Here is a 26,522-nt window from a genome sequence, read left to right as displayed (position 1 = left end):
ATTGAGGGAGGCTCCTCGACGGCTGGTTCAGCCCGCGGAGAAAGTGCCAGAAGGGGGCCGGGGGCAGAGAACGGGCAACGTGGAGTGGTGGGTGGGGCTCAGGGTCTGCCAACTGATGAGCCGCTGATTCGCTCAGGGATTTGTGAAACAAGAGAGGGCTGGCTGACCGCCACAATCTAGTTCTACTGCCGAGGGGTGACACCAAGGAGAACAACTCCAATCTGGGAAAGAAGCCACCCGGGCTGCCGAGTCGTGGCCCGGGCAGCACGTGGCTGGGGGTACTGAACGCAAGCTGCTGGCGCTTAGTTCCCGGGATGCCAGATAAAAGATAGGATAGCCAGGAAATGCGAACTTCAAGTAAACAATGCATTCTTTGAAAGCGTAAGTATATCCCAAACGTTGCACGGGACATTATACTCAAAAAAGAACCCATAGTTTATTTGAAATTCACATTTCATGAACCATCCTGTATTTTAATTTTTTAAAAAGTGCTTTAGGGGCGCCTGGGTGGCTCAGTCGGTTAAGCATCCCACTTCGGCTCAGGTCATGATCTCACAGTTCGTGGGTTCAAGCCCTGCGTCGGGCTCTGTGCTGACAGCTCAGAGCCCGGAGCCTGCTTCGGATTCTGTGTCTCCCTCTCTCTCTGCCCCTCCCCCACTTGTGCTCTGTCTCTCTCTGTCTCTCAAAAATAAATAACTAAAAAAAATTTTTTAAGGTGCTTTATTTAAGTTGATTTCTTTTGAGAGGGAGAGAGTGGGCGTGCGCACGTGCTGGCATATGCGTACACGAGTGGGGGAGGGGCGGGGGGGGGGGGAGAGAAGCCCAAGCAGACCCCAAGCTGGCAGCACAGAGCCCGACACAGAGCTCAGTCTCGCGGACCGTGAAATCACGACCTGAGCCGAAAGCAAGAGCTGGAGCTTAACCAACTAAGCCGCCCAGGCGTCCCCGTCCTCTATTTTTATTTGCTCAGTTTCTCAACCGTACTTCGTTCCCTCAACTGAAAATGGGGGCAACAGAGCAGTTTTGCGAGTATCAGTTGAGACGACATAGTTGAAGTACGGCACACCTGGCGAGACCGATGGTCTTCTGTCCTCGCGTGCACGCCCAGGTACAGGCGTCACGTGAGGGGACGACAATTTCTAAGCAGCCCACCACAGGTGAAACGAAGGAGGGGAGAGAGGGAAGGAGCGAGCTGGAAGGAAGGAGGGGACGGAGAGACAGAGACAAAGAAGAGAGAGAGGCAGGCAGAAAGACAAGAGGAGAAGGGGCAGGAGCGAGACCGAGACCGACAGGAACACGGGGGAAGGGAGGAGGGAGGCGGGGAGGGGAGCCGGAAGGAAATGGGGGGGGGGGGGGGGGGAGGGGAGGGACATACCAGCAGTTCTTCCTGTAGCTGCTGATTCACTGAGCACACATACAGTTGAAGTGACTTCAACGTCAACATGCTTGAATGCACGGGGATTCTGAAAATTTCATTAAATACCAGGGGGGCCTGGAATCCCAGAGCCTTAGAGCAGTAAGTGTTTGGTGTGCCGGAGTCGATCGGCGGCAAATAGACTCGGATGTGTCTGGAACCAGGAAGCGGGAGGGAAAAACAGAGAGGTAACACTTACTGACAGATCTGTGCGACTGAATCCACGAACCACACGCATGGATACACACGTAGGTCTCCCTGTTCGGATGCCCGCGGGCCGAGTTTTGAAGTCTTTCGGAAAAGGTCCTTTTCTCAACTAAGAGTAAGCCCAAAGAATTTACGTACCCCTGGAGACTAGGGGGGAAACACGCGTAAAGAGAAAGGCTTAAAAGTCAGTGCCTGGTAAGTGGGACCCATCTCCGGCTGCGGAGCTCACAGAGGTAGCGCCTTCCAGCGGCAACAACGCGTCTTACCTTCCCCTTCGCGCAGACAAGGGCCCCCGGGGGCCCAGGGAGAAGGCTTTCTGTTCCCCTTGTGGATCAGAGAGCTGAGCGCCACGTCACCCAGCTCCCAGACCAGGATGCACATTTTAAACCAAAACACTGCCGCTGGCCACTTTCTCAGCATCGCCGCGGCACATGACCAGCCCGGCCCGGCTCCCTCAACTTCGTCTGCCTCAGGTCACGACAACTGTCTCTAAAACTTACGATCCTTTGGGTTTCAGACCTTTCCCGGCATTTTCTTAGGAATACGCTTTGGAACTCAGGTTCCAAAGCTGCCTCTTCCCTCCCGAAGCCGCCGAGCAGAACCGGTCGGCGAGCGGGGCCGGCGAGGCAGCCAGGAGCGCGCCCCCCGAAAGGAAACGCTGCCGGCCAGGTAGCCTACTTACACTTTGCAGTCCTCCTTCATGACCAGCCCCGCAAAATTCTTTAGTTGGAACACATTCACGAGAAGACATTCGCTGGCGGTGTCGAGCCTAGAAAACAAAACACGAGTTCGTTGAGCGCACATCCCCCACGGTGGAAACTTCCTTCAGACTGACCACAGTGGCGGCCCTCGACTGAGGGCAGTTTTGTACCCCCGCCCCCAGACGTGTGCGAAGTTGGGAGACGTCTTACTGTCGTGACCGGGTGTGGGGGCGGGGGGGGGGGGATGTCATGTGTCAGCGGCACCTGGGGAGCGGGGACCAGGTTCCCGTGCCACACCGTCCAGCGCCCAGGTCGGCCCCCACGGCAAAGAACGACCCAGTTTCGGACGGCCACAGCGCCGGCACTGAGAAACACCCGGCCCGATGACAGGGGTGAGCCAAGGAAGTCGTGGGCATGCACGCCTCCCGCCTTGCTAGTTGCGACACCGCTGGTTACCGCTCTCCGTGAAACGGGGACTGGGACCCAAAGGCTCCGCGTTGCGGCCCACCCGGGCGCCCCGCTCATGGCCCCTGGCCCCCAGCTCCACGAGGGGACATCCCGGCTGTGACTCTCGGCGCTGGAGGCCAGCGACGGAGCGGCTCAACCCCAACCCTCCGTCCCGCCACCTCCGTCCCCTCAGCCGAGACGCCGAAGCAGGCCGGGGGTGTCCAGGCCAGGGGCGGCACCCGGACCACGGCGGGGGGGTCCCACCGGCCCGCCCGGCCTGGAAGCCTGAGTCGCCGGATGGGCCCCGCGCTACAGATCATCTCTAGGAGTCTCCTGTACTCACAAGAATCCAACGTGGATCTGGGGCCCTTCGTTACCACAAGCGTCTCCGTGTGCAGACTCCTCGGTATCTTCACTCCTGAACAAACCGGAAGTCACAGGGTTATTCCGCAGGGAACCGATCAGCGCCGCTTTGGCGGAAGCCCTCTCGTGTCAGGGGCGCTTCTCACCGAGGAGAGTTTTCTTAAGTTGCGACATAAACAAATTCTTTAAGAGACTGCACCGTCATGGGCCCTGGGGACCTGCCATGCCCTATCTCAGTGGGGACCTGCCTACAAAGGGTTGTTGTTTTTGAGAAAATAACTTGGGATGTCTTTCAAAACCACATGTGGTATTCAGGGCAAAGCTCAAAAGTAACTTTGAAAAAACTTGTGATAAGTGAAACGTCTGATGGACACCTGAAAGGAAACAATGACGTCAAACATATCAAATCAAAATAAAGTCCAGAATCCCCAAAGGTGTCCTGTCACTTTCCTTCAGCTTAGGAAGGAAGGGAAGGAGGGAGAACATTCACTTCTAACGAATGCCTTTCTAGAAAAGCGGGTGTCTCTTGTACACGGGTTCTCCTGTTCCAGCTCTCATGGGCTTAAGCCTGAAACTGGCCAGGGCCAAACAGGAGGAAGTCGTCCTCGAACCACGGAAGGAGGGCCAACCTCCAGACGCCACACAGAAGTCAGAGGAGTTTTCTCTGCGGCTCGCTAAGGCCCAACCTATCAAAGTTGAGAGAAGCCAGGCAAAGATTCTAGCCCTGGAGATACACGCAAGGTTTCAATATGTGGAAGTCTCAGTGTGTACATGCGTCGTGCTTAACAGTGACACTGTGGACGGGATGCCTGGGCGGCTCAGTCGGTTAAGCGCCCGACTTCGGCTCAGGTCGCGATCTCACGGCTCGTGGGTTCGAGCCCCGTGTCGGGCTCTGTGCTGACAGCTCAGAGCCTGGAGCCTGCTTCGGATTCTGTGTCTCCCTCTTTCTCTCTCTGCCCCTCCCCTGCTCACGCGCTCTCTCTCTCTCTCTCTTTCTCTCTCTCTCTCAAAAATAAATAAACATTAAAAAAAATTAACGACAAAAACAGTAACACTGTGGAAGGGCTGCTGAGGGAAAAGATCGGCTTCTAACCTTTTGGCTGGAGGCTCAAATACTCCACTATCGCTCGCCAGTGAATAATCGGACAGGCATGCAGACACATGGCGTGCTCTCCTCTCCAACCTCGTGGCACTGTCCTCTCGAAGAGTCACCGCTACAAACAAGAGACACACCGGGGGTCAGGAGGGGACAGCATGGGAGGCCAGGGACCGTGATGCCAAGAAAGGAACACTCTGAGTCAGTGCACATATGAGATTGCTGAGCGTTCCAGAGACACTCCATTATACAGACATGCACGTCATATACATGCATATGTTTAAATATGCTGCACTTCATTTTTCTTTTGATATTGAAAATTTGCAGGAACAGGCTTCTGGTTACTTCTTGAAAAGCTCTTTAAACAGCCACAGATGTCTTTTCACCTCCTTAACCAGCACACAGAACAGAAGATGACGGGGGGACGCCCCTTCGTATCACACTTGGAGAAAAGACCGTCATACCTGAAAGACCGGGCAAGAGACGTTACCCCGAATGTGGACAGCAGCTGTCCTCCTAAATGTATCTGAGCAGGGGACAGGGGCATTTTTCATTTCCTTCCTTATCCGGCATGGTTCCTTTCCACATTTTATACACTAAACACACACTCTATATTTTATCATCAGAAAAAAAATTTTTTTCATTATCCAAACAAACCCTAACTAAACACGGTGACTTTCAGGACACGGCTGACCCCAGACATGGCCTTGGCAACAACCCCTCTCACTGCGGTGTCCTCGGCAGCCCCGGGGCCAGATCGGCGTCCCAAATGGCTTTTCTGGGGCGAGCAAGCCACCCTGACGAGGCAGCTTCTTTTTGCCTCGTATCTATTGTAATCACGAGCCCAACACGGCCTCGGACATTCTTCCTTCCGGCATTTCATCGACTGCCTCTGCCCAGTCCCTCGCAGCGACAAGGCCCTTTCCACCAAGCCAAGCAAAGCGGGCATTCGGTCTTCCCACGCCACGTGTGAGTGTGCACACGCGAGCGTCAGCGCTGCCCGGGGAGGCAGACGTGGTTAGAACCCGGGTGCAAACGCGGAGCCCCCAACGGAGCACCGCGCCTCGTGACGCCTCTGCACACACTGCATGTCCCTCTGGCCCGTGCAGCTTCTCTTCGGCCACCTGAGCTCCGAACGTGAACCTCTAGGCACCTGTGCACCCCGTACAGGGGGATACGTCCAGTCTACCGACGACCAGCTCTCGTCTCAACCAAATCATTCACGGACCAATTAAATCCAAACGCGTTAAAGAGCCTACAGACAGACAGGGCTGCGGTCTTCGGGCTCACGATCTCAACTGCAGACAAAAGCCGTCCTTCCAGAGGTCTGCAATGCCAGGCCTGGGCGACTACAGGCTCCTCCCCGGTCGGGGACCGAGGCCGGCTCCATTCTGGGGTGGCCAGAGGCACCGTCTCTCAAAGTCCAGCTCTTCCGGTCGCCCCCGCCACAGGGGAGGCCCCAAAGTCCCCAGCTCGGAATTGCAGACAGAACCCCGGTTTGGTGCCCTGACCCCCAGCAGACGGAACTGCTCCCTATCTCCGTCCCCAGCCTGGACACCCAGCACGGCTTTGCATTCCGTCCAGGACATAACTAACACCAGGCAGTGACCCCGAGCACTTCCAGGTAACCCGACGGTACAGCTCTAACAAAATTTCTCCCTCGTTGCGATGGCAGTCGATGAGGAGAAAAAGGAAATGAAGGAATGAATCCTCAGTGATCCCAGGCTTCGTCACCACATTCACGGAGCAACTGGCAATGGGAAGCAGTTGCCAGAATGAAGTATGGTGAGCCGTTGCCCCGGGTGAGAAAAAGCACACAGCAGACCCCACGTTATGTGCCCAGCCACCTGCTCTCAGCCTTCAAGGCAACCGGCTGGACCACCGGGGGCAATGGCAATGAGGCAAGGAGGAAACAACCTTCCACACGTTCACCTTAGGAATCTCTGACCTTTCCATCATTAAAGACAGACAGACAGACAGACAGACACTGAGACCCGAGGACATCAACACTGCTTGACGAAAAGAAAATATAACGAAAATCACATTTGGGGCAAAGCTGGCATACTAAAACAATGTAAGCCACTAACGTCTGGGAAAAAATACAGAGGAATGAATACTTAAAGCATTTAGAAAAGTTCTTAGACGTCTTCAATAGCCATGATAAATACTAATGTTGAAATAATAATTAATAATAATAATAATAGTAACTGTGGAGCTACATTAAAGTACAACTATAAGATACGCCCTTTGTGGCCACGCTCCTACCATCCTACATATATTGATTCATTGCACAAAGATGTGCCTACTGCCTGACCAACAAGGTGAAGAATTCCAAGGTCACTTACAGCGAGTGTGTCTGTCGAGCCGCATGAGAAAAGAGATAAAAAAAAAAAAAAAAAAGCATAAAGTGAAAAAACTGCAGAATTTAAGCCAACAATTTTCAACAGAGTATAAGTATTCATAATAAAAACGCCAGTAAATGGGTGAACAAAATCAAGGTTTTCCCAGATTTAGATTAGCAAATACTAATGGGAAATGAAAATAGGAAAAGATTTCAAAATCTGACATATTTGGCTTTTTTAAAGATTTTGTTTTTAAGTCATCTCTACACCCAACGTGGGGTTCGAACTCATGACCCCAAGATCAAGAGTCGCGTGTTCCACTGACTGAGCCAGCCGGGCACCCCGGCACATTTGCTTTTTAAAATCCAAGGAAGACAGGGGCACCAGGGTGGCTCAGTCGGTTGAGCGTCCAACTCTTGATTTCAGATCAGGTCGTGATCCCAGAGTCATGGGGTCGAGCCCTGCACTGGGCTCCGTGCAGAGCGTGGAGCCTGTTTGGGATTCTCTCCCTCTCCTCTCTCTCCCTCTCCCCAACTTGTGATCTCTCTAAAAAAAAAAAAAAAAATTTAACCCAAAGAAGATAAAAGTATCGTCAAAATATTTAAAATGTTACAGATTACAGTCTATCTTCCCACTCCCCGGTCCCATGTTTTGCCTCCTCAGGCAAAACACATTTAAACACATTTCTTCCATTTAAAACACAATGGAAGAAATTATTGCTAGGGCTTGCTTTGTAAGTTTGGGCAATTTAGAATTTTATCTTACTAAGATTTTATCTTTCTAAAACTTGCTGGAGGTCAGACTCAGACTGTTTTGTTCCTAGGGAAACTAGAAAGTGAGAGGGAACCACATGATGGCAGGCAGGCATCATAAACGAGGGCTGGGCTAAAATAAGGAAGGTACAGAGATCCTTGCCAACTGTACAAAGCTACGATGACTTTGGGCTCAAGCATTCCCACATGCATCAAGAGAGGCCAGAAGTCACCCTGTGTCCATGCCTGAAGCTCGTTACCCAACCCAGCCTTCTGGGAGCACCCACCAGGACCAATTCATTCACGGAGCTAATTATTTCTAAAGACCGGAGTCAACTGACAGTGTCATGTAAGAATCTACCACGAGGTGGCGGTATCTGAACGTGGCGCAAGCAAATACCTCCCCGGCTAAGGAGTCTGAACCATTATGTCAGCCAGAGTGGGAAGAAAAATAAAGAAATCAGGATCAGAAAGTCAGTCAGCTCTTCTCCATCTCATCCCGTCTTTCCCTCGGGCCTCGTGTGGATTTTCTGCCTAACAAGACTACTTTTGCATCTCAACCTTTATAAAGACAGGCTGGTATGGGAGGCAAGGCACTGAGAGCGGTGAGCTTAACGACAGATGTGCAATCCGGTCCTTGTTTTGTGTTTTCTTTTTTGAATCAAAGGAGTAAACACGGAGCACGGAACCTGTGACTATAAAGAGCAAAGTGAATGAAGGTCACCTGCATATGTGAATTACCGTAACAATATACCCGGGGGTATGAAAGGTGTATCTGCAAAAACACAGGGAAGGCACCAAAGTAACAGATGTCGGAAAGCCACCGGGCTGCCTGAGGACCTCACAGCTCCCTGGTTATGCACATAATAACCAGTGTGGTTGTATCGATAAAACTCAGGGTAACAGAATGGTGGAGAATGCAAGAGCCCATCAAGACCGCCTCGTTCAAGGGCAGGGAAGCCAAGATTCAGCCAAGTCCAGGGATGCACTCAAGGTCACACAGCTAACCAGTCAACAGGGCAGGGAACAGAATCTGGGCCTCTAAGCTGCGAGTCTGAAGCCGTTCCCACCAAAACAACCTGGTTCCGTGTTCGCGTTCTATTTCTGCCCCATGCTGCTGAACTACTCAACGGTACACACCCGGGGTTTCTCAGCGTCGGCACTACCGACATCTTGGCGGATCATTCTCGGAGGTGGGGGGGTGGGGGCGGTGGACTGTGCTGTGCACTGGAGGATGCTGAACCGCATCCCTGGCTTCTGGCCACCAGATACCAGCAGCACCTCCCTACCACCACCTCGGCTGTGACAACCAAAAACATGTCTCCAGCCACTGACAGGTACCTTCCAGGGTTCAAAAACTCCCCTGCTTGAGATCCAGTAAGCTATACAGACACCTAGCGTTTGCTTAAATGGAATGTCTAAAACCTTTCTGCCATGTAAAGAAAAGTTCGGGAACTTCAGGAATGAGACCTGGTTCTCGATCCTCTGTGAAACCCAAAGAAGTTAATCTTGCGGGAGGGTTGGCTCAAAGAGGCGCACGGGGTCAAGAAGAGGAAGGCTGGAGCCCAGGCCCTGCTTCAGGCACAAGCCATCAGCTGGAATATTCTGTAGTACGGCAGTCCAGTTCCCCACACGGGCTACCAGCGGACGGGCCCTGGCGCCAAGCAGAAGCCGAATGAACTCGGACTAGACGGACCCAGTTCGTGCGCCTCGATTTGAAGACTACCAGAAAAATCGATTCGGTGGAAATGACTGATGCTGACTGGCACGTCTTTTGAAATGACACCAATTCTTTTCGATCCCACGTCTGATAAGTTACATCTTTGAAAACCGTAAGGCCAAAGAAGAAGAGACGGAGTCAGAGGGACAAAGGAAGGGGGCTCTGTGCTGGGCTACAACCCCACTGCTGCTCCTAGGCCGCACACGCCCCGGAGAACTCACGGAGGCCCCGGTACCTCTGTAGCAGCCTCTGAGTGTGGAAGGCTGTGGCTCTTCCCGTCCTTTCCAACAGGCAAGCGCCTTCTGAGAACGAGCCAGACGCCCGGGAAAGGCGCCTCTGCCATTTGAACGATGTCTCCGGGACACAGACACGAGGCCCGGCTAGGAGAGCACACGGACGGCAGGTGCGCGCCTCCTGGCCCTACCAACGGTCTGGAATTGAGAGCTCGCTATGGAATCGGAGAGCCGGCGGGCTGGCTTCAGTGCCACCGCACGCGATCTCTTCCCCGATTCGGAAACCCTTCTCCCTCCCCCCCCCCCCCCCCACAGGGCTCATCAATACTTACTTGCGCCCACGGGAGCGGCAGCCGCTTGGGGTCCTCGCTCGCGAGGTCCTTCCCCATCCCCGGGGAAGCCGTGCGGCTGGAGGGACGCCGTGCCCTGCGAGTCTTCGTCCCCCAAAGCCGAGGCCTGAGCCCGCAGTCTGTCGAGCGCGCCCAGGCCGGGCACCTCGAGACTGTCTCCCAGCTGGGCCAGGGGCGAGTCGCGCGAGGCCGGGAGGAAGGGCGTGTCCAAGGGCGAGCTCGGGGGCGACAGAGAGGACAGGGAGGAGCGGGAGGACAGCGACGCCAAGGACTGCGGCGTGTCCAGGGAGCGCCTCTGCCTGTGGAAGCCCGAGGGGCCGGGGGGCTCGAAGAAGGGGGCGTCTCGTCCCAGGGAGTCGAAGGGGATGAGGTCAAAGCGCAGAAGCTGGCCGCACTCGGCGTCCGGCCTCTCGTACTGCGGGAGGCCGTAGATGTCCGTGAAGCTGACGGAGCTCAGGGAACCGCGGCTGGAGGCGAGCGAGCCCCGGCTGGAGGCCAGGGACCCGCGGCTGCTCCCCGAAGACACGGTCAGGGTGCTGGCAGACAGGCTGAAAGGACAGACACCCCGTGCTGTGAGACAAGCAGCCTGCACACCCCGGCTGGAGCCCCACCGTTCTCCGCTGCGAAGCTGAGCATCTGGTCTGTTCTAGAGGGAATGAAACCCTGCCCAAGGCTCCCGTGAACCAGAGCGGGTCTTTGGCCACTTGCGAGCATTTAGAAGGCGACTTCGTTAATATTCCCTTTGTGTCTTTCGAATAGCAGCAGAGAGCAGCAGTTAGCATCAGAGACTCACGCCCGAGTCCCCGGTCCAGCTCAGACGCAGAGTAGCTGGGTCCGCTGGGTCAAGCTGTCTGCCCTCTCGGAACCCCCTACTTTCTCACTGGGGGCTGGGAAATAATTCCTGCTCCCTCGTGACATTTTTAGGAGTAACTGAGGAAATACTACATAGATAGCCCTTACATTATGCTTCACGATACGGTAAGTACTCAAAAGCAGAAGCTATTACTAAGCATCCAAAGCTTACTTTACAAACAGTCACATCGTTAAAAAAAAAAACAACATAAAAATATCCATGCGCATATGGAGATGAATATACACGCTTCGGAAGCGGTGGATTAAATTACAAAACCGACGGACGAATTTGACTTCAGACTCGTCATTCTGCAGCCAAGTCCGGTTCTCCTCATATTCCCTGAATCACACACTAGCAGCCTCTCTGAAAAATACAGCGAAGCTGCTTTTCTACCCCGTGTTTACAACCACTTCCGGTTCCAAGTTCTGGTACGAGAAAAACAAGCCAGAGGGAATGACGACGTTCACGGACGCGTCGTTCGAACGTGACAGTAAGTTACCCACCTTTTTAACTGGGACTGGAGATAGGACGCTAGGCGGGTAGCCTCTTCGAGCTGCATAAGCAGACAGTTTCTTTTTTCCTGAAGGAGAATCCTGTAGGTAAGAAGACGGTCCATTGGTGGATTTTTCAGAGACAGAGTGAGTGTATTTTCCCAACAAGAAATCCAACTGTGAATTCCCCGCGCTCCCAAAGATTTAGGTTGGAAAGACTAAATTCTAAAAAACCACATCCGGGTCACAAACACCAGGATAACACAGACTGGTTTTGTCTTGCTTGAAAACGTACCCCCAGCACCCTGAGCAGTGCCTGATACACTGTAGGAGCTCAGCAGGTGCGTGGCCGGGTGGACGGACGGACAGACGGACGGACGGGTGGACGGATGGGTGAGTGGGGGGGGGGGGTGGGCATATGGATGGGGGGAAGGGGTGGGGGGGTGAGTGGGGGATGGGGTTGGGCAGGCACAGAACAGACAGAAAGGATGAGGGGCTAGACTAGAAAATGGACTCAAATGCAGAACACGCAGTAATCTACTGGAATTTCTTAGAACAAACCCGGGTCCCTCATTTAAGGCCTCTCCAGGCAAAAATGCATACAATTCTAAAATCTACAGAATTAAAAGATTAGACACAAACAAAACAAAACAGCAACTGTCACAGGGTTGGAGACAATTTTTCTCCTCTTTCCACTTTTTCTACTTTATTATTTCTGAGATGAACTTTTTCCACTACACTAAGCCCACTGCCTAGAATAGAGCCTGACACGTACAGGCACTCAACAGTCACCGAATGAATGTATGAATATGTTTGCCTCAGAACAAAACAGTCCTTGTTTACAAATCAAACGATGGCATTGTAGCATGGGACCAAGTAGGCACCCTTAAAACAGCTGCTCTGTCCTTCGACAGGGGAAAGGATTTATGCCGTCCCAATCCCCAGTGACACTCACGACCCCGGCGCCAAGTTCCTACCTGACAATGAGGACACGGAGGCCGAGACGGGCAAAGACTGGCCAAGCAGCGGGCACATCTCAGCCCTAAGACGCCAACGTCGGTCACTCTGGCCCAGCTCCACACCGGCTCTCTCTCACACCCCTCAGCCTATTCGCAGGGAGAGCCTCCTACCTCGGGGGCCCACACTTCCGGTTCCAGCACGCATCAAGTGGAGGGAGGCATGCGGAGAAACAGGCCTGCCTCCACCAGGCCCACGCTTCACTGCTGCAGGCGCCCTCGAGGGGCACACGGCCGCAGAGAATGTTCCCGAAGTGTTCGGTGCGAAAGCACTGCCGGCACAAGGGTGTGCCGTCCTCGCCCAGGGCCGTGTAGTGGCGCCCGTGGACGGCTCTCTCCTGGGCTGGTCCCACAAGAGCCTCCCTCAGCCGGATGAGCTTGGCTGAGCCAGTCCCGGACCTAGGCATCGAGGGGAACGGTGGCTCCATGGGGCTCCGTGGATTTGTACCCTGGGACCACAGCACTCACGTGTGCCAGGGTTTCCACACGGCGAGGGCAAATATAGTCAGGGGTGCATGGATGTGGGGTGTGGAGAAGCAGGTGGCAGCTGTGGGACCGGATCCACCCCCTAAAAGAACCAACCCAAGGAGCGCCCAGGCCCCCCTAGCCAGAACACACACAACAGAATACCAAGGGTAGAGCGGAAGGTAACGTTGAAGCAGAAGAGTCTGGAAGCACAAGGGCACGGATGAACACTTCAGTTCCATAGTCCCTTCTCAGACTCAAAATCAACTCCGTGTTTACTCTGAGTGAAGTGACAGGCCACGCTAGCATCTTAAGCTAACCAGAACACATCCCGTCTATTGCTAGGAGCTGGGCTCTCTGAACACCAGCACTGCCTGCCAACACTGACATCGGCCACTAATGTCACCACACAGACCTCAGCGAAAAAACGATCACTATCCGAGCATCGATACCCCCCAACACAGAGAACGGGCTAACGGGATGGACGGACAGTTCTAAGGGCCTCCATACAGATGAAATCATTCAGCTGACTGCTGAATCCACGTCAGCAATGCTCACATAGATGCAGCGTACGGTCCTCTTAACACGCTGAAGTTGAAGGTCCACTAGATCATCAGACAGGGTGGGCTCGCCAAAGCTCAGCTGATGCCCTCAGATACCCATCTGACAACCCGAAACGTGGAGGTCAGACCCAGCGTTTGGCGCGGCCCGTGGTCACACGCGCCAGATGGAAACCAGGAGACCCCCACACACCCCAAAGCGCCGAGCACCGAGGACACGGGACGCTGTGCTGGCCTCACCAGCCAAGAGCCCAGGACAGACCGAGGAGAGGCACGTTTGGGCACGGACACACGCCAGGCTGCCGGCTTCCTGCCGCAGCAGAGAGAGGGGGCTTTCCTGGGGGCGAATCAAGGTCGCAGATGAAAGGAAGAGGTGGCTGGCCCCAACGCCCACAATGGAGGAACGCGGGCTTCCTCTCTGTGCCGGCGCCCGCCTCCCACCCTCCCGCCAGCAAGCCCACACCCGTCCAGGCTGCCGTCCTGCGGACCGGAGGAAAGCACCCCCGTACCGGGAAGGGGTGCGGTCTAAGCGGGCGGCTTCCCTCGCTCCATCCCCTTCTCCATCCCCTCCTGCTTCTGTCCAGGAGCCAGGAAGCTCGGGAGCCCTGGGCAGAGCCGGGACCTCCTACAGAAGGGAAGGCGCGCGCTCCCCGCGCCTTCTCCCTTCGCTCTACTTGGCGAGAAGACACGCCAGGCAGTAGACGCCTCGAGCGCCAACGGCAACCGGCACCGATCTCGAGTCACGTGCCAGCTCTCCGAGTCAGCTCTTCCGGCTGGTTCTGCACTAGCAGCCGGGTCCTCCCTGCCCCCGACCCCGGGGGGGCCGGCGCACCTTTCCGTGGCGCCCTGCACGGATGTGGCCCGCGCGCGCTGGATCTCCTCCTCCAGGCGCCTCCGCTCCTCCTCCAGCCGGGCCACGTCTTCCGCCGGCCTCCGCTGCTGAACGATGAGCTGCAGCTCCTGAAGCAGGGCCTCTTTCTCCTTGATGAGCTGCAGCCGGTCCCTGTCGGCCTCGGCCAAACCCGGCCAGGACTCGTTGTCAAGCTGGGCCAGCTGCTGCTGGATGGTCGACACCCTGCAAGAGACGGGCCCAGAAAAATCCATGAAGTCAAAATGTCACCTTCCCACGTTCTCGGCACCGTCACGCGGATTCTAGAAACTCACCCTGCTCAGTACATACTGAAGTTAGCGCACCAAGTGAACCTTCAGTGACAGAAATAAAGCGTTTGGAAACGAGGAGTGATAAGAATGACGCGTAGGTCTTTTGCACAACGTCCCCGGGTCTAGACTGGGGACAGCAGTGAGCAAATCGTGCTTGTTGTAGACAAATGACGGAAAGGCTGGCGTCCTCCACGTACCCGTGCACTGTGCTGTCTCAGGTGCACGGTTTCCCACATGGCACTGTCGCAGAGCAGGATGGAACCGGCTCCTTTCTCCCCATCCCCCATCATCGGTAGCTAAACGCTGCGCCAGGTACGTGAGACATGCTTCTGGCTTCCCGCCTCGTCTGCCGTGCCTGACCGCCAACGCCACGTAGACAAAGTGACAGGGCAGCCACGCACCCCTCACACTGCTTCTGGACAGAAAACCCCCGAAGGCCAGTGATCTACCTCTCTTGGTTCTGTTTGCTCTCTCCAGCACCAGAGACCTTGACCGTAGGTGACATTCAAAATGCTTTGCAGAGAGGAGACACTCGGCAAGGGCTAAGCGCACGGAACTGGGAGCAAACATGACCGCAAATATCCGAGAGCGGGAGGGTCGGCCCTGGCAGGCGTGGGTGTTGGCGTGAGGTAATCAGGGGGGTAGAGACCGGTCAGCCTCGCTAAATGCATCGGCATGACCACCCTCCGGGTGTAAGAAGGCGGGCTCTGTTGTCACCTTCCACGGGCCCCAACTTCCATGCGTTCGCTTGGCAGACCGCATCACCGTGTGTCCCGAGTCGCTGCTGAATGCAGACTAAACGGCAGAGATGCGGCCTGTATCTTCAGAGCAATCCTCTCCTGGCCAGAGTAGACTGCTGTAGGCCCTTCAAGTTCAGGTGTGGCTAAATATGAGGCCTATCTGTTTTCAGGCAGAAGCGAGGGACGCCAGACTTGCCCCGAACCCGGCGCCGCGAAGGACAGACAGACATTGGCACACGTGCCCAAAAACCCAAATCCAGAGACGTCCCTGAGGTCGCAGAGAGCGGTGAAGAAGGGGCAGCGGCAGGGGCACGTGGCCCTGTAGCCTCTAAGGCAGTGATTCTCAAAGTGGGGTCCCGGACCGGCAGCCTCAGCATTACCAGGAGTTTTGTGACAAACGGCAACCTCGGGTGCCACCCCAGACCCGTTGAAGGAGACACTCTGGGGACGGGGTCGGGCGATCTGGACTTTAACAAGTCCCACTGGTACTTCTGATGCTCACCGGAGTTCGAAAAGCCTCTGACCCCAGGCAGCCCGGCCTTGTCCAGAGGATCCTAACTGGCCTTGGAGCTTTCAGGGGCTCACATCAGGCTCCGATGTGGTGATCCTCACTAAAATGGGAATGGCAGGAGTGCCCCTGAGGCCACCCTGTCCCATGCCCAGGGCACACACACTCATCAAAGCTGGCATCCCGCCCGCTAGGTCCAGCCCTCGGAATCCTTCTCGACACCAAGCTCCCTGCATCGACTGGTGTCGGTCCACGTGTCAAAGCCTGTCAGCCGGCCCTGCACTAAGTCAGGCTACTCTGAGCTGGATGTGAGCGTGCGGGCTAGCCAGCCCGGCCAGAGGACTGGGTAAGACGCCTTCTTCGAGTACCAAGCCAATCCGAAAGCCAACGGTTTAAAAAAGGAGTGTACAAATTACAGTTTCAACGTGTGCACTTTACTCAAGTCCAATTCCCCAAGAAGGTAAAGAAAATAGTTGAATGTCAGTAGCTTTATTAGGCAAGTTCTTTTCCAACTTAAAACTAATTTCCTGAAAATGTGTTGGAAAATGGTGCCAAATCATGTCACTGAAAAATACTAATGACAGAGGCAGCTGAACAGGGTTAGGAATCCAACTGGGCCTTAAGCATCCATCTATGTCTAATTAGTGTAATTAAAATTTATGGCAGTCATATAACTGAAGCCCAAGGAAAATACACTGCAAGTAGGCCCATAAATAAGTTAGTGCCAAGTCAGACATTATACCCAATGAAATTTCTGGAACGTTCTACCGTAGATCCAGACAAGTCCAAAGTAAGGAATAAATATGAAGGGGCCGAACAACAATGAGCAAATTCATCGTGTCCTCGTAAGTTCTCATGTAATTTACCTGACCAATCCACAGGAAAGCCTCTCTGAACCCTGCTAAAGTTAGCGGTATTACTTTGTAACGTGTACTAATTCTCATACATCCACTACAAGCGGACACAGTTTAAAAAGCACTGCCGCTGAGTCTCTGAGGTGTACATGAGAGGCGATCGTGATTCTGTCCAAGCCGGCCAGGCGCAGGTTAGCTGCCATTCTATGTGGATTCAAGTTGCCGAGGGCGGCAGGGCGGTGGAAGAGCCAGTCCTAGCTAATCCTACTCTTTCCAGGCAGATCTCAAGTAATATCCACTATCAGAAAAAAGAATGAGGGGAAGAAAAGAATTACAGGCGGGAAGAGAAGCAAAGCGCCAGCTTCGAAAGGGCTGTCCACCGAAGGCACAAAAGAAAAAGCACGGCGGCCGAGGTGAAGCACGTTTCTGTGACTCGGCACAGCTCGCAAGAAAAATAAGCAAAGCCACGCGGCAAGGGACAACGTCCGTAGAAGAAACCAAAAACAGACGAAGTGGACTTCACGCCACCCGTCGGGAAAAGCTGCCTGGGCTGTGCCGAACACTAGGCAAGCATTTCTACGCTTGAGGATAGCGCCCTTTAAAATACATCTCACAATGACGCAAGTGATCGCCTGGTCATCTGAGAGCTAGCTATGAATCTAGAAGACTATTGACACGTATCGCAAAGCGCCATTTCTTGCCCTGTCTCCCTACTCCAGATGCAGGCACACGGGACCTGCTCTGGGCCGGGTTGAGAGCGTGGCACACGTGTCTTGTGTGTGTGTCCGCACTAGAAGCCCAAAGCTCTAGAAGGATTCCTTCACTCATTTCTGGTGCATTCACCGAGGGACAGACAAGACGGCTTTGCCTTTGACACAGTACGCCTCGTCTACTGTGCCGTCCCGTGCTGCCAGCCTCGAAAGCACCCATCTGCCAGGAGGACCCGTAGTGTGGTAGGTTTACTGGAGGAGACTGACTTCGCGCCTAAGACGCAGCATCACTTCCGGTGCCCCTTCTTCCACATCCACGCCACACAACTGATCTGAAGGCTGGAACCCCACTCCTACGAGTACCATCGTCCCAGGTCTGAGCACTCTGAGGAAAACAATCTCCAGAAAGGCTTTCTTTCCTGAAATACCATTTCGGTGAAATTAAATACATGAAAGCAAACCAAGGCCCTGAGGACGGTTTGCAAAAAAGAAACGTTCCCCAGGTCATTTTGAAGGGAGTCCGAGAGCCGCTTAAAATTGGGGACGGTTTATTTCCTGTAAGTCAACTGTATTCTGTACTGACTCTAATTTTTGATAGGTAATACATTTTATGGCTTACATATAATCTCTCACAAATGCCTTTAAAAGCTTCAGTGGCTCAGTTGGTTAAGCATCCGACTTCGGCTCAGGTCATGATCTCGTGGTTTGTGAGTTCGAGCCCTGCGTTGGGCTCTGTGCTGACAGCTGGGAGCCCGGAGCCTGCTTCGGATTCTGTGTCTCCTCTTTCCGCCCCTCCCATGCTCATGCTTTGTCTCTATCTCTCAATAATAATCGTTAAACAAATTTTACAAAAAAGCTTTAAAACGTATGTCCCTGTGCTCATGATGGAGAAGAAATGAAGGCAAAGCCTCAACCAAACACTGAGCCTTCATATTTATTATGTAATCTCCAAATTCCATTCCCTGAACAGGTCTAAGGTAGACACGAGTAATATATGAATCTTTTGTCCCCCTCGCTGTTTTTGCCTGACCACCTGTTCTGGTACAGCCCAGGCACCATTAAACCATGAATGGAAAGGTGCGTTTATGCTGCAGAAACTACTTAGGCCCCCACAGTTCACAGAAGCCCTAAATAGTGTCTGCATTTTTCTGAAAAAAATAATGCACTTCTAATACAGCACAGTTCTGAGGTATATTTTACATACCCAGAACAATCCTTGGTTTTTTCAATTTATATATAAATTCCGCAGTCTACTATGTAATTTTGCATGTTCCTAAAATATGGGTGCTTTCCAGAAGAGAAATGGAACCCCAGGCAAGCCAAGGTCCCATTTGACGCTTGAGACATGACAGACCCCCCCAGTGCCACACTCCGGGACGTCGTGTTGGCTTAGAGCGTTGTGCCTTCAGATTTCAATCGCAGCTACAGATTTGACACTGCTTATGTTTTCTCTCCTTAGTTTTCTTTTTGTAAATATCCATGTACGCGAAAAGCAAAAGTTCAAGAAAATCTCAGTTGAGATCTAGGTCAGATGGACGATAAAATTGCTTCAGCTGACTGAGCTAAGCATCAATAAACCGCTGTCCATTTGGCTCAGCTCTCTATTCTGTGTTGGAAATTCGAGCTGAATCTCGAATATGTGGTGTAGGAAGGGTCTACTAACACCCCCAAACCCTTCCCTGCCCTCGTGTCTTTTCCCCTTTGAGGGTACAGATCTTCGGAGAGCAACTCCTTTAAATGAGAAGCAGAGCATCTGTAGGCTTCTTTCTCTTGGCCTGAATGGGGAAGAAGGAGCCAGGCGTGGCAAGGATGCTTTCCCACGTCGCTCCTGGCTGTGATTCACTCACGCCTGAGCCCCGATACACAGTCACTGCAGAAACGAAGGAAAACTCCAAGCGACTGATCAAATTCGACTGGAATCCTAACACGACTTTGGTTTCTGACGACAGATGAACAGTAGGACCCATCCTGGCAACAAACGCTAAGACACAAAAAACTGGATGGGTCCGATGTTTTGTTCCTATCTGGACTGCGAGTGTTTCTATGGAAACAGCTGCAGTTTGTGCACAGTTCTGGAACGAGTGCTCTTAGGTTAAAAATAAGGAACTATCTGCGTCACTGGGACTGCTTCGAGACTCGTTCCTCCAAATCGGCTTTGAAAAATTCTAAAATTTTCAACCAATAATGTGAAAGTATTCCTATCATAAGGTCTGCCTTGAGAATCCTAAGTGATGTTCCTGAAGGGAAACCCAGAAGCAGTTGTTTGGGTACGTTTTCCACGATCCAGAGTTGAAAACACAAAACTAGTCACCATGATGGTGGTTTGGTCGACAGAATTCTCTAGAAATCACACTACCACTTGGAATTAGGAGTTCCACTTCCACTAACTTCCTTTCAATCTGAATACATCCTGGGGCGCCTGGGTGGCTCAGTCGGTTGAGCGTCCAATTTCAGCTCAGGTCATGATCTCACGGTTTGTGAGTTTGAGCCCGGCATCAGGATCTGTGCTGACAGCTCAGAGCCTGGAGCCTGCTTCGGATTCTGTGTCTCCCTCTCTCTCTCTGCCCCTCCCCTGCTCACGCTCTGTCTCTCTCAAAAATAAATAAACATTAAAAATTTTTTTTAATAAATAAATAAAATAACCACTCTAAGGGCACCTGCGTAGTTCAGTCAGTTAAGCGGTTAAGCGGCTGACCGATTTCAGTTCAGGTCCTGATCTCACAGTTCTGTTCCTGGGATCGAGCCCTCAGGGCACTCTGTGAGATTCCTCTTGTTGTTGTAACAAAAGACCACAGATTCGGTGGCTCAAAATAGCACACGTTGTTATCTTCCAGTTCCAGAAGTCACAAGTCAAAACTGGGTGGGCAAGGTTGTGATCTTTCTGGAGGCTCTAGGGAAGAACCCATCCCACTGCCATTTCTAGGGGCCGCCCACAGGCTTCAGCTCGTGGCCCACGCCACTCTGATCTCTGCTTCCCTCCACGTCTCCTTCCCTGACCGTCCCTCTTCCAGGGACCCTAGTGATGACACTGAGCCCACTTGGATCATCCAGGACCATCCCCCCATCTCCAGGTCCTTAACTTAATCCCATCCACGGTTTCTTCTGCCATGGAAGGCAACACAGTCACAGGTTCTGTCCACAGGACACGGACATCTTGGGGAGGGGGGTGGTTCTGCTAACTCCAGGCACTAAGTCAGGAGTCTGCCTGGCAGGCTGGAGCCCCGGTATGTCTGGGGAACACCGAGGGGTCGGCTCGGCTGGAGCAGGGCGGGGAGGGCGCGGGGAACGGGCTAATGCCCCGAGTTAGCGAAAACCTGCTCCTGTGGGCCCTCGCGATCCAAACACAGGAGGGATTCAGGAGCAAAACGAGCAGCCCGAGAGTAAGGCTTCTCAGCCAAGACACCACCGACAGTCTGGGCCACCTAAGTCTGTGCCATGGGGCCATGCGGCATCTCTGGGCTCCGCCCACTGGGTGCTGGCAGTGCCCGGTCTCTAGTCACGGGGACAAAACGCTCCCTGGGGAGCAAACATTGCCTCCTTCAATGCTTGAGACCCATACGAGGCAGAGGAATGACAGCATCTAACACGTTTTGAAAGGATCACTTGTCTGGAAAAAAAATTCCGACAGAGCAACTGAAATGACCAAAGGCTACACAAGAGTATGCTGAACCGCACCAGGAAACGCACCGTCCACACCAGGGAGAAGCGCATGGCAGCTGGGAGGACGTCTCCGCCCATCACTCTAGGAAAACTGACAAGGAATGAAGACGTTTCATGATGCTAAGCGCATGTGAGAATCAGGGCTCTCAATCGCCATTCGCAGCAGTGCAAAACTTTCAGCGTACGTGCCTTTAGACCCACACATCTCATTGCTGAGTCTCGGTCCATGGGAACCGTCATTCCTGCAAGGCTGAGGCCCACAAAAAGACGTGCAGTTTGTGGAAAGGGAAAACTGCAGCCATCGAAGACGTCTAGCCGCAGAGTGATGGCTATGCCTCCTAAGCTATGCATCACGTACCGTATTTAACTATGCTGGGCGTAATTGATTTCAATGTTTAGATTAAAAGCCTGGAAGGTTTCACGTCAAACCATTAATGGTAGGAAGTGGGATTAGAGAAGGGAAAAACAGCTGGTCTCTATTTATTGATTGTGCCTGTGACAAAAACGATGTATTCATGTATTGTTTTTGTAATAAAAACAAAGAGGAAAATACAAGTGTGCGTGCACGTATGTAAGCATGCCTGTGGTATATGCGGACATCACGTACAAGCATACACGGGCACGTGTTTCTGGCTCTGGCGCGTGTACACATATGTTCACGCACACACGCACGCGCAGCCCCCGCAGGTACTGCCCGGTGGGGTGGGGGGAGGTCCTCACCCCCAGGCAGAGCCGCTGATAAACTCACAGATTTCTGTTAGCTGGGGAGGAGTTTATCTCCCAAATAGGTTAAAGACCATATGTAATCGCGTCACATACACCACACAATTGTTTGGAAATGCCCCGAACAGGGCAGGTGCCGGGTAGAAAGAAGTACGATCTCCCATTCTCCCAGCGGCTTCTCTACCCACTGGAGCTCCTGGGGTCACCCACGCAGACCACAGGCATGGCCCCGCTAAGACATCGCAGTCCTCCAGCACAGAGAAGGGTTTCTTGGCCTCGGCACTGGGGACACACGGCAGGGATCATGCTTTGTGTGGGTCCGGCCCGTGCGCCGTAGGATGATGGAGTGACAGGCCTGGGCCCCGCCGACTGGATGCTGATAGCAGGTCCCCCACAGTCGTGACAACCACAAATGCCTCAAGACAGGGCCAGAAGTCCCCTGGGGGTAAAGGGTCCCCCGCCCCCGAGCTGGGAACCCCTGTGCTAGAGGGAAGACAGGCAGCGCTCGTGCAAGCCAGCCCAGGAGGTCCTCACGTAAATGGTGCCAGTGCAGCCCAGAAAGGCGTTCCCGAGAAGCCCTCACTGTCCCACAAAGGCTGAAGCACCCAGGGCAGGACTCCACCCCCCACCCCCATAGCTGCAGTGCGTTTCCTAACAAGGTTCTGGCAACCTTGAAATGTTACTTTCATTTAAAAGATATCGATGAAATGCAGTGTCCTCCCCTGCATATCTGCCTTAAATACTTGCCTTTTCGCCCAAATGTATTATCTCAACATTTAAAAGGTGACTCCCTGTGTACCGATGCTATCTCTAGAAAACAAAAAAAATCACTTGCTATGTTGAGAAAATGTCACAGCAAAGCACGTAACAATTAAGTTCCTAAGTGTAGCAACCTTCTATTTTCTGCATTTTAAAACAGCGCAGCAAATTCCAAGCACCCACACTGCGCAGTCCAGTAGAAACATGCAGGAATGAGCAGAGGAACATTCCACGGGGACAACAGCCCCTGACAGACGGCAGCGAGCTCAAGAGCAGGAACGCGCGGTAGATGGACAATACGGCCACGGAGCCCAGCAGCGCGGCTGAACGGATCTGGCGGCAGTCCGTGTGGAAACATAAAGCCCACTGCACATGCGAGGGGAGAAGCCAGGGAGAGCCGGGTGTCAGAGCTCCGAGCAAACAGAAGGCCCGTGTCAGGCCCTCTAGCAGGGGAGTCATCTGATCTGCTTTGGTTGCTATTTTTACATTTTCTACAAAGGCAACCAAGTGGATTACCAGACATCAGGAATGATACAGTCGATCGAGCAGACCCAACTATTTCACTTCCAGAAAGGACTCCCTCACCCCACCGGGCATTCCGCTCCTTCTCCCCCACCCTCCAAGAAAACAGTTCGCATGGGACTCAAGAAACTTTTTTCAAAACGATATGCTTTGTAGCTTTCCAAAGCACAGATTTGGAAATGATTTGGTTTTAAGGCTCTTTTCAAAAGACACAAAAGAGAGAAAGTGTCTAAAAAGAGGACACAAAAGCCAGGGCAGGGTCAGAATATAGAAAACGGGGTCCTGGGGACACGGGGAGGGGTATGACGTGCTAAAAACCCTGCCTGCCTGTGAGGATTGCACGCTGCCTCTCAATCCTGCCCCTGGCTACGGTTAGGACTGGGACAGGGGGACAGAAAGATGAATTTTGAAAATGTACAGACAGGGTCGAGTCTCCATTTTCAGAGGGCAGATGATTTATAGCAAAGGTCAACGAAAGTGGCTACGCTTCAAGTTCTATCGAAATCCAAACAGACCGGGGGCCGCCAGCACATGCTGACCTAGTCCTTATTAACCCGTCTTTTAAACCAAGATGCGTGGCTTTCTCCATTAACCTACGGAGTCAGAAAGGGCACATATAAAAGACAAGGCGATTGTGTTGAAGCCTTGGTGGGAAGGCAGGGAGGGCGGGAGCCAGGTGTCTCTGTCTTTATTAAATCATGGCTTTATAACTGTTCACAAGAGTGACCGTTTCACATTTTAAATGCATATGAAATTCTGTTGTGGGTATTAGGAAGCTTCCACAGACAGGAAGATCTTTGATTTTATATTCTATCAGACACTGCTTTCTGAGAAAAAGTGGACGATCCCACACTAGAGTTCCTCAAAACCTCTTTCCATGGGAGAAAGGAAGGAAGCAGAAGGCAAGATTGGAAAAAGGAGCTTCTTACCTCTTTCTGGCTTCCTCATACTGCCAATTAAGCCTGACTCGGTCTACAAGTCTTGTCTTATCATCAAAGACAAACTTTCCGGAACAGAAGGAAAAAAAAAGGGGGGGGGGGAGGAAACATATTAAAACATATTTTCAAAATAGAAAATTCATTTCAACTTTTAGCAACAGTGAAGAAGATCTTATTTTGTCTTTAAATTTCCACTTTTCGGGACGCCTAGGGGGACTCAGTGGGTTAAGCGTCAGACTTCAGCTCAGGTCATGATCTCACAGTTTGTGAGTTTGAGCCCCACATCGGGCTCTGTGCTGACAGTGCAGAGCCTGCTTGGGATTCTCCCTCCCTCTCTCTCTGCCCCTCCCCCACTCGTGCTTGATCGCTCTCTCTCTCTCTCAAAAAAGAAAACAAATGTCCCCTTTTCAAGGGTCTGGAAGGAAACACACCAAATAATACTTAGCTGTCACCTCTGGTTGCTAGAAGCTGGGCGTGGGGCTGGGCAGCTCTGCTTTTCAAACACTGGTGGGTCTGTTTGTATTTTTTACCAGTGGAAGTGTATTCATCTATTGTATAATTCCTAACAACAAATTAAGTTTAAGAAACAAAATAGGGAATTCCTTAGTAAAAGTTGACACAAAGGTATAAACGTCCGTCCCACTTTGTACAGTACATTTTGTCATTCTTCAATAAATGCAGAATAACGATGTTCTCCTGAGAAGTCACACGATCGGAAGACGACAGACTTAGCTGTGTTAGGCATGGGCTACAGGACTCCTTCTAGTGTCACATGGCATGTTAAAGAGCTCAAGGTCAAAAGGAAATAAAGCAAGGTCTGGAAAAGCCTGGATCGGGGCACATCACCTTAGGAGTTAGAATTGAAATGTGGTGCCCTGACATGATCATTAGTTGTTCTTATTTTCTTACCAATTACACCGAACAAAACAAATTCCTAAAACAAAACAAAAAAAGACCTGTATGGGAGGTAATCGTAGCTCACCTTGGTCACTTCTTTCATTCCTGGAAATCTATGACACCAATTCATTAAATCGATCCTCTCTGTAGATCTGCCCTTAACTAGACCATAGCCTCCAAGTCATTTTTTTAAATAACGTCATGTCAGCAAATATTTGAAAATATTCTATCTGAATGATTAGTGATGAATTTATCGATACCAGTGTTGATACACATCAATAGGAATGTCTTTATCTTCATCGTCTTGAATGGCGAGATGGAAGAAATGCCTTATGAGGGGCTGAGCATTCTCCGATGAGATGTGTCATAATTTTACACATTTTACAGCCTCCCCACGGTTTCCTCAACACACACACACACACACACTCCTATGCTTTGATGTCACATCTCCAGAAGCCATCTACGCTGGAAACGAGCTACATGTCACCTCACCACCTTGTTTGTCGGAGACTCCTGCAGCTGACCCATCATCAAGACCAACAGATATTTCTTCAACCTGTTCTTGATGCTCCTGTAGATCTCTAAGCTCTGTTTTTGCACTCTTCTTTGAGAACAAAATGGACATCTTGGTCAAGAAAGGAAAAACCTACGGCCCAATGGATTCAGCAGGTTCCTGCTTCACAGTTCCTACGTAGCATGTACCCCAACCGTCGAATCCCAGCATTAGGCCTGCAGCGTGTATACATCTGTGTTTGTAAAGTCCTGGGGTCAAAAAGCATAGCCAATTATGTCCACACCCATCCCACAAAACTGATGACCCAAAGTGATAACTAAGCCAAGTACACAGACGTCTAAGATGGTGCCCAGTAGTCTCCACCTCTTGGGATTTGCCCCATGTGTGAGCCCCTTGAGAGTGCTCTAGAGCCATGATTACCAATAGAATACAACAGAGATGATGAGAAGCCATTTCTGTGACCAGGTTACAGAAGACAGTGACTTCCATCTTCCTGGCAGACTCTCTCAGCTTGCACACTTTGATGAAGCAAGCTATGGTGCCAGAGAGGTCCATACGGCAAAGAAGCAAAACCCTCTGTCCCACGACCCGTGGGGAAGTGAATCCTGTCAACAATCACGTGAGCTTCAAAGTGGCCTCTTCCCCAGTCAAGTCCTTGGATGAGACTGCAGCCCTGGCTGATGCCTTGATTGCAGTTTCGTGAGAGCCGCTGAAGCAGAGGGCCCACCCAGACTCCTGACCCACAGTAGAAGTCTGAGATAATCGAAGTGTGATGTTTTAAGATGCTACATTTTGGAGTAATCTGTTAGGCAGTAATAGCCCACTAATCCAATTACGGCCTTTCAATATCCTTTTTTATAACGACATGATATAAACAGGGGTTTAGACATCAGAAATGTTGATTCAAACCCAGCCAGCCCTGGCTACATGACCTTAGCTGACTCGGCACCTGATCCCCTCGTCTATCAAAAGTATATGGAAACAACTAATAAGGTAACAGCCATGAAGCGGTCAGTCCAGGGCCAGCCCCAGTAAACTCACAAACGATAACAATTTACTCCTTGAGTTACTGCAACGGCATGACCAGCCGCTCCCCACCTGACATTTTTAGAAAGTCTTACCTAATCATTAGAGAACCTTTGTTTCTTCCAAACTAGTCGAATCTCTAAATTCTAATCCTAACCTATGATAACAGCAATTATTCATGGAATTCGATGAGTCTTGTACTTCTTTCTTTCCTGCACACCAAACCCTTTAGGCAAAAATAGCAGGCATTTCTGACTTACAGATTCTTTTCTCTGTGTCTTTATATAGATGGTGACCCTATCCTTTAAAACCAAAATTGCCTGGTCAAAAACGTCTACGCGGACTTTTGAAAGCAGGGAGGGGAAAATTGAAAATAGGGCTGTTCTGGGACGTCCAGGACAAAAAGAGTCATTATTTACCATAGTACTCTCAAAGAGATACTATTTGCCTAAATTTCAAAATATTAGTTAATTATTTAAAACCCAGAGTTTTTGTCAATG

At 51.9% G+C, this 26,522-nt stretch overlaps 1 protein-coding gene across 1 annotated transcript in view; it reads right to left on the bottom strand.

The window, feature by feature from the left end:
• Window positions 1–26,522, bottom strand: part of WWC3 (WWC family member 3) — a 118,111-nt gene that overhangs the window by 16,070 nt on the left and 75,519 nt on the right. The window contains exons 8-15 of the mRNA XM_045472637.1: window positions 23,577–23,650; window positions 13,843–14,085; window positions 10,982–11,071; window positions 9,608–10,173; window positions 4,226–4,346; window positions 3,113–3,187; window positions 2,304–2,390; window positions 1,376–1,568 (exon numbers count right to left, since the gene is read on the bottom strand). Coding sequence (XP_045328593.1) covers window positions 1,376–1,568; window positions 2,304–2,390; window positions 3,113–3,187; window positions 4,226–4,346; window positions 9,608–10,173; window positions 10,982–11,071; window positions 13,843–14,085; window positions 23,577–23,650 — 1,449 coding nt within the window. The remainder of the gene's footprint in view (window positions 1–1,375; window positions 1,569–2,303; window positions 2,391–3,112; window positions 3,188–4,225; window positions 4,347–9,607; window positions 10,174–10,981; window positions 11,072–13,842; window positions 14,086–23,576; window positions 23,651–26,522) is intronic.

Source organism: Leopardus geoffroyi, chromosome X, assembly GCF_018350155.1.
Source record: "Leopardus geoffroyi isolate Oge1 chromosome X, O.geoffroyi_Oge1_pat1.0, whole genome shotgun sequence".
In the NCBI taxonomy this organism is placed as follows: Eukaryota; Metazoa; Chordata; class Mammalia; order Carnivora; family Felidae; genus Leopardus; species Leopardus geoffroyi.
Note: the sequence above shows the minus strand (reverse complement) of the source record. Positions and strands in the feature narration are given on the sequence as shown.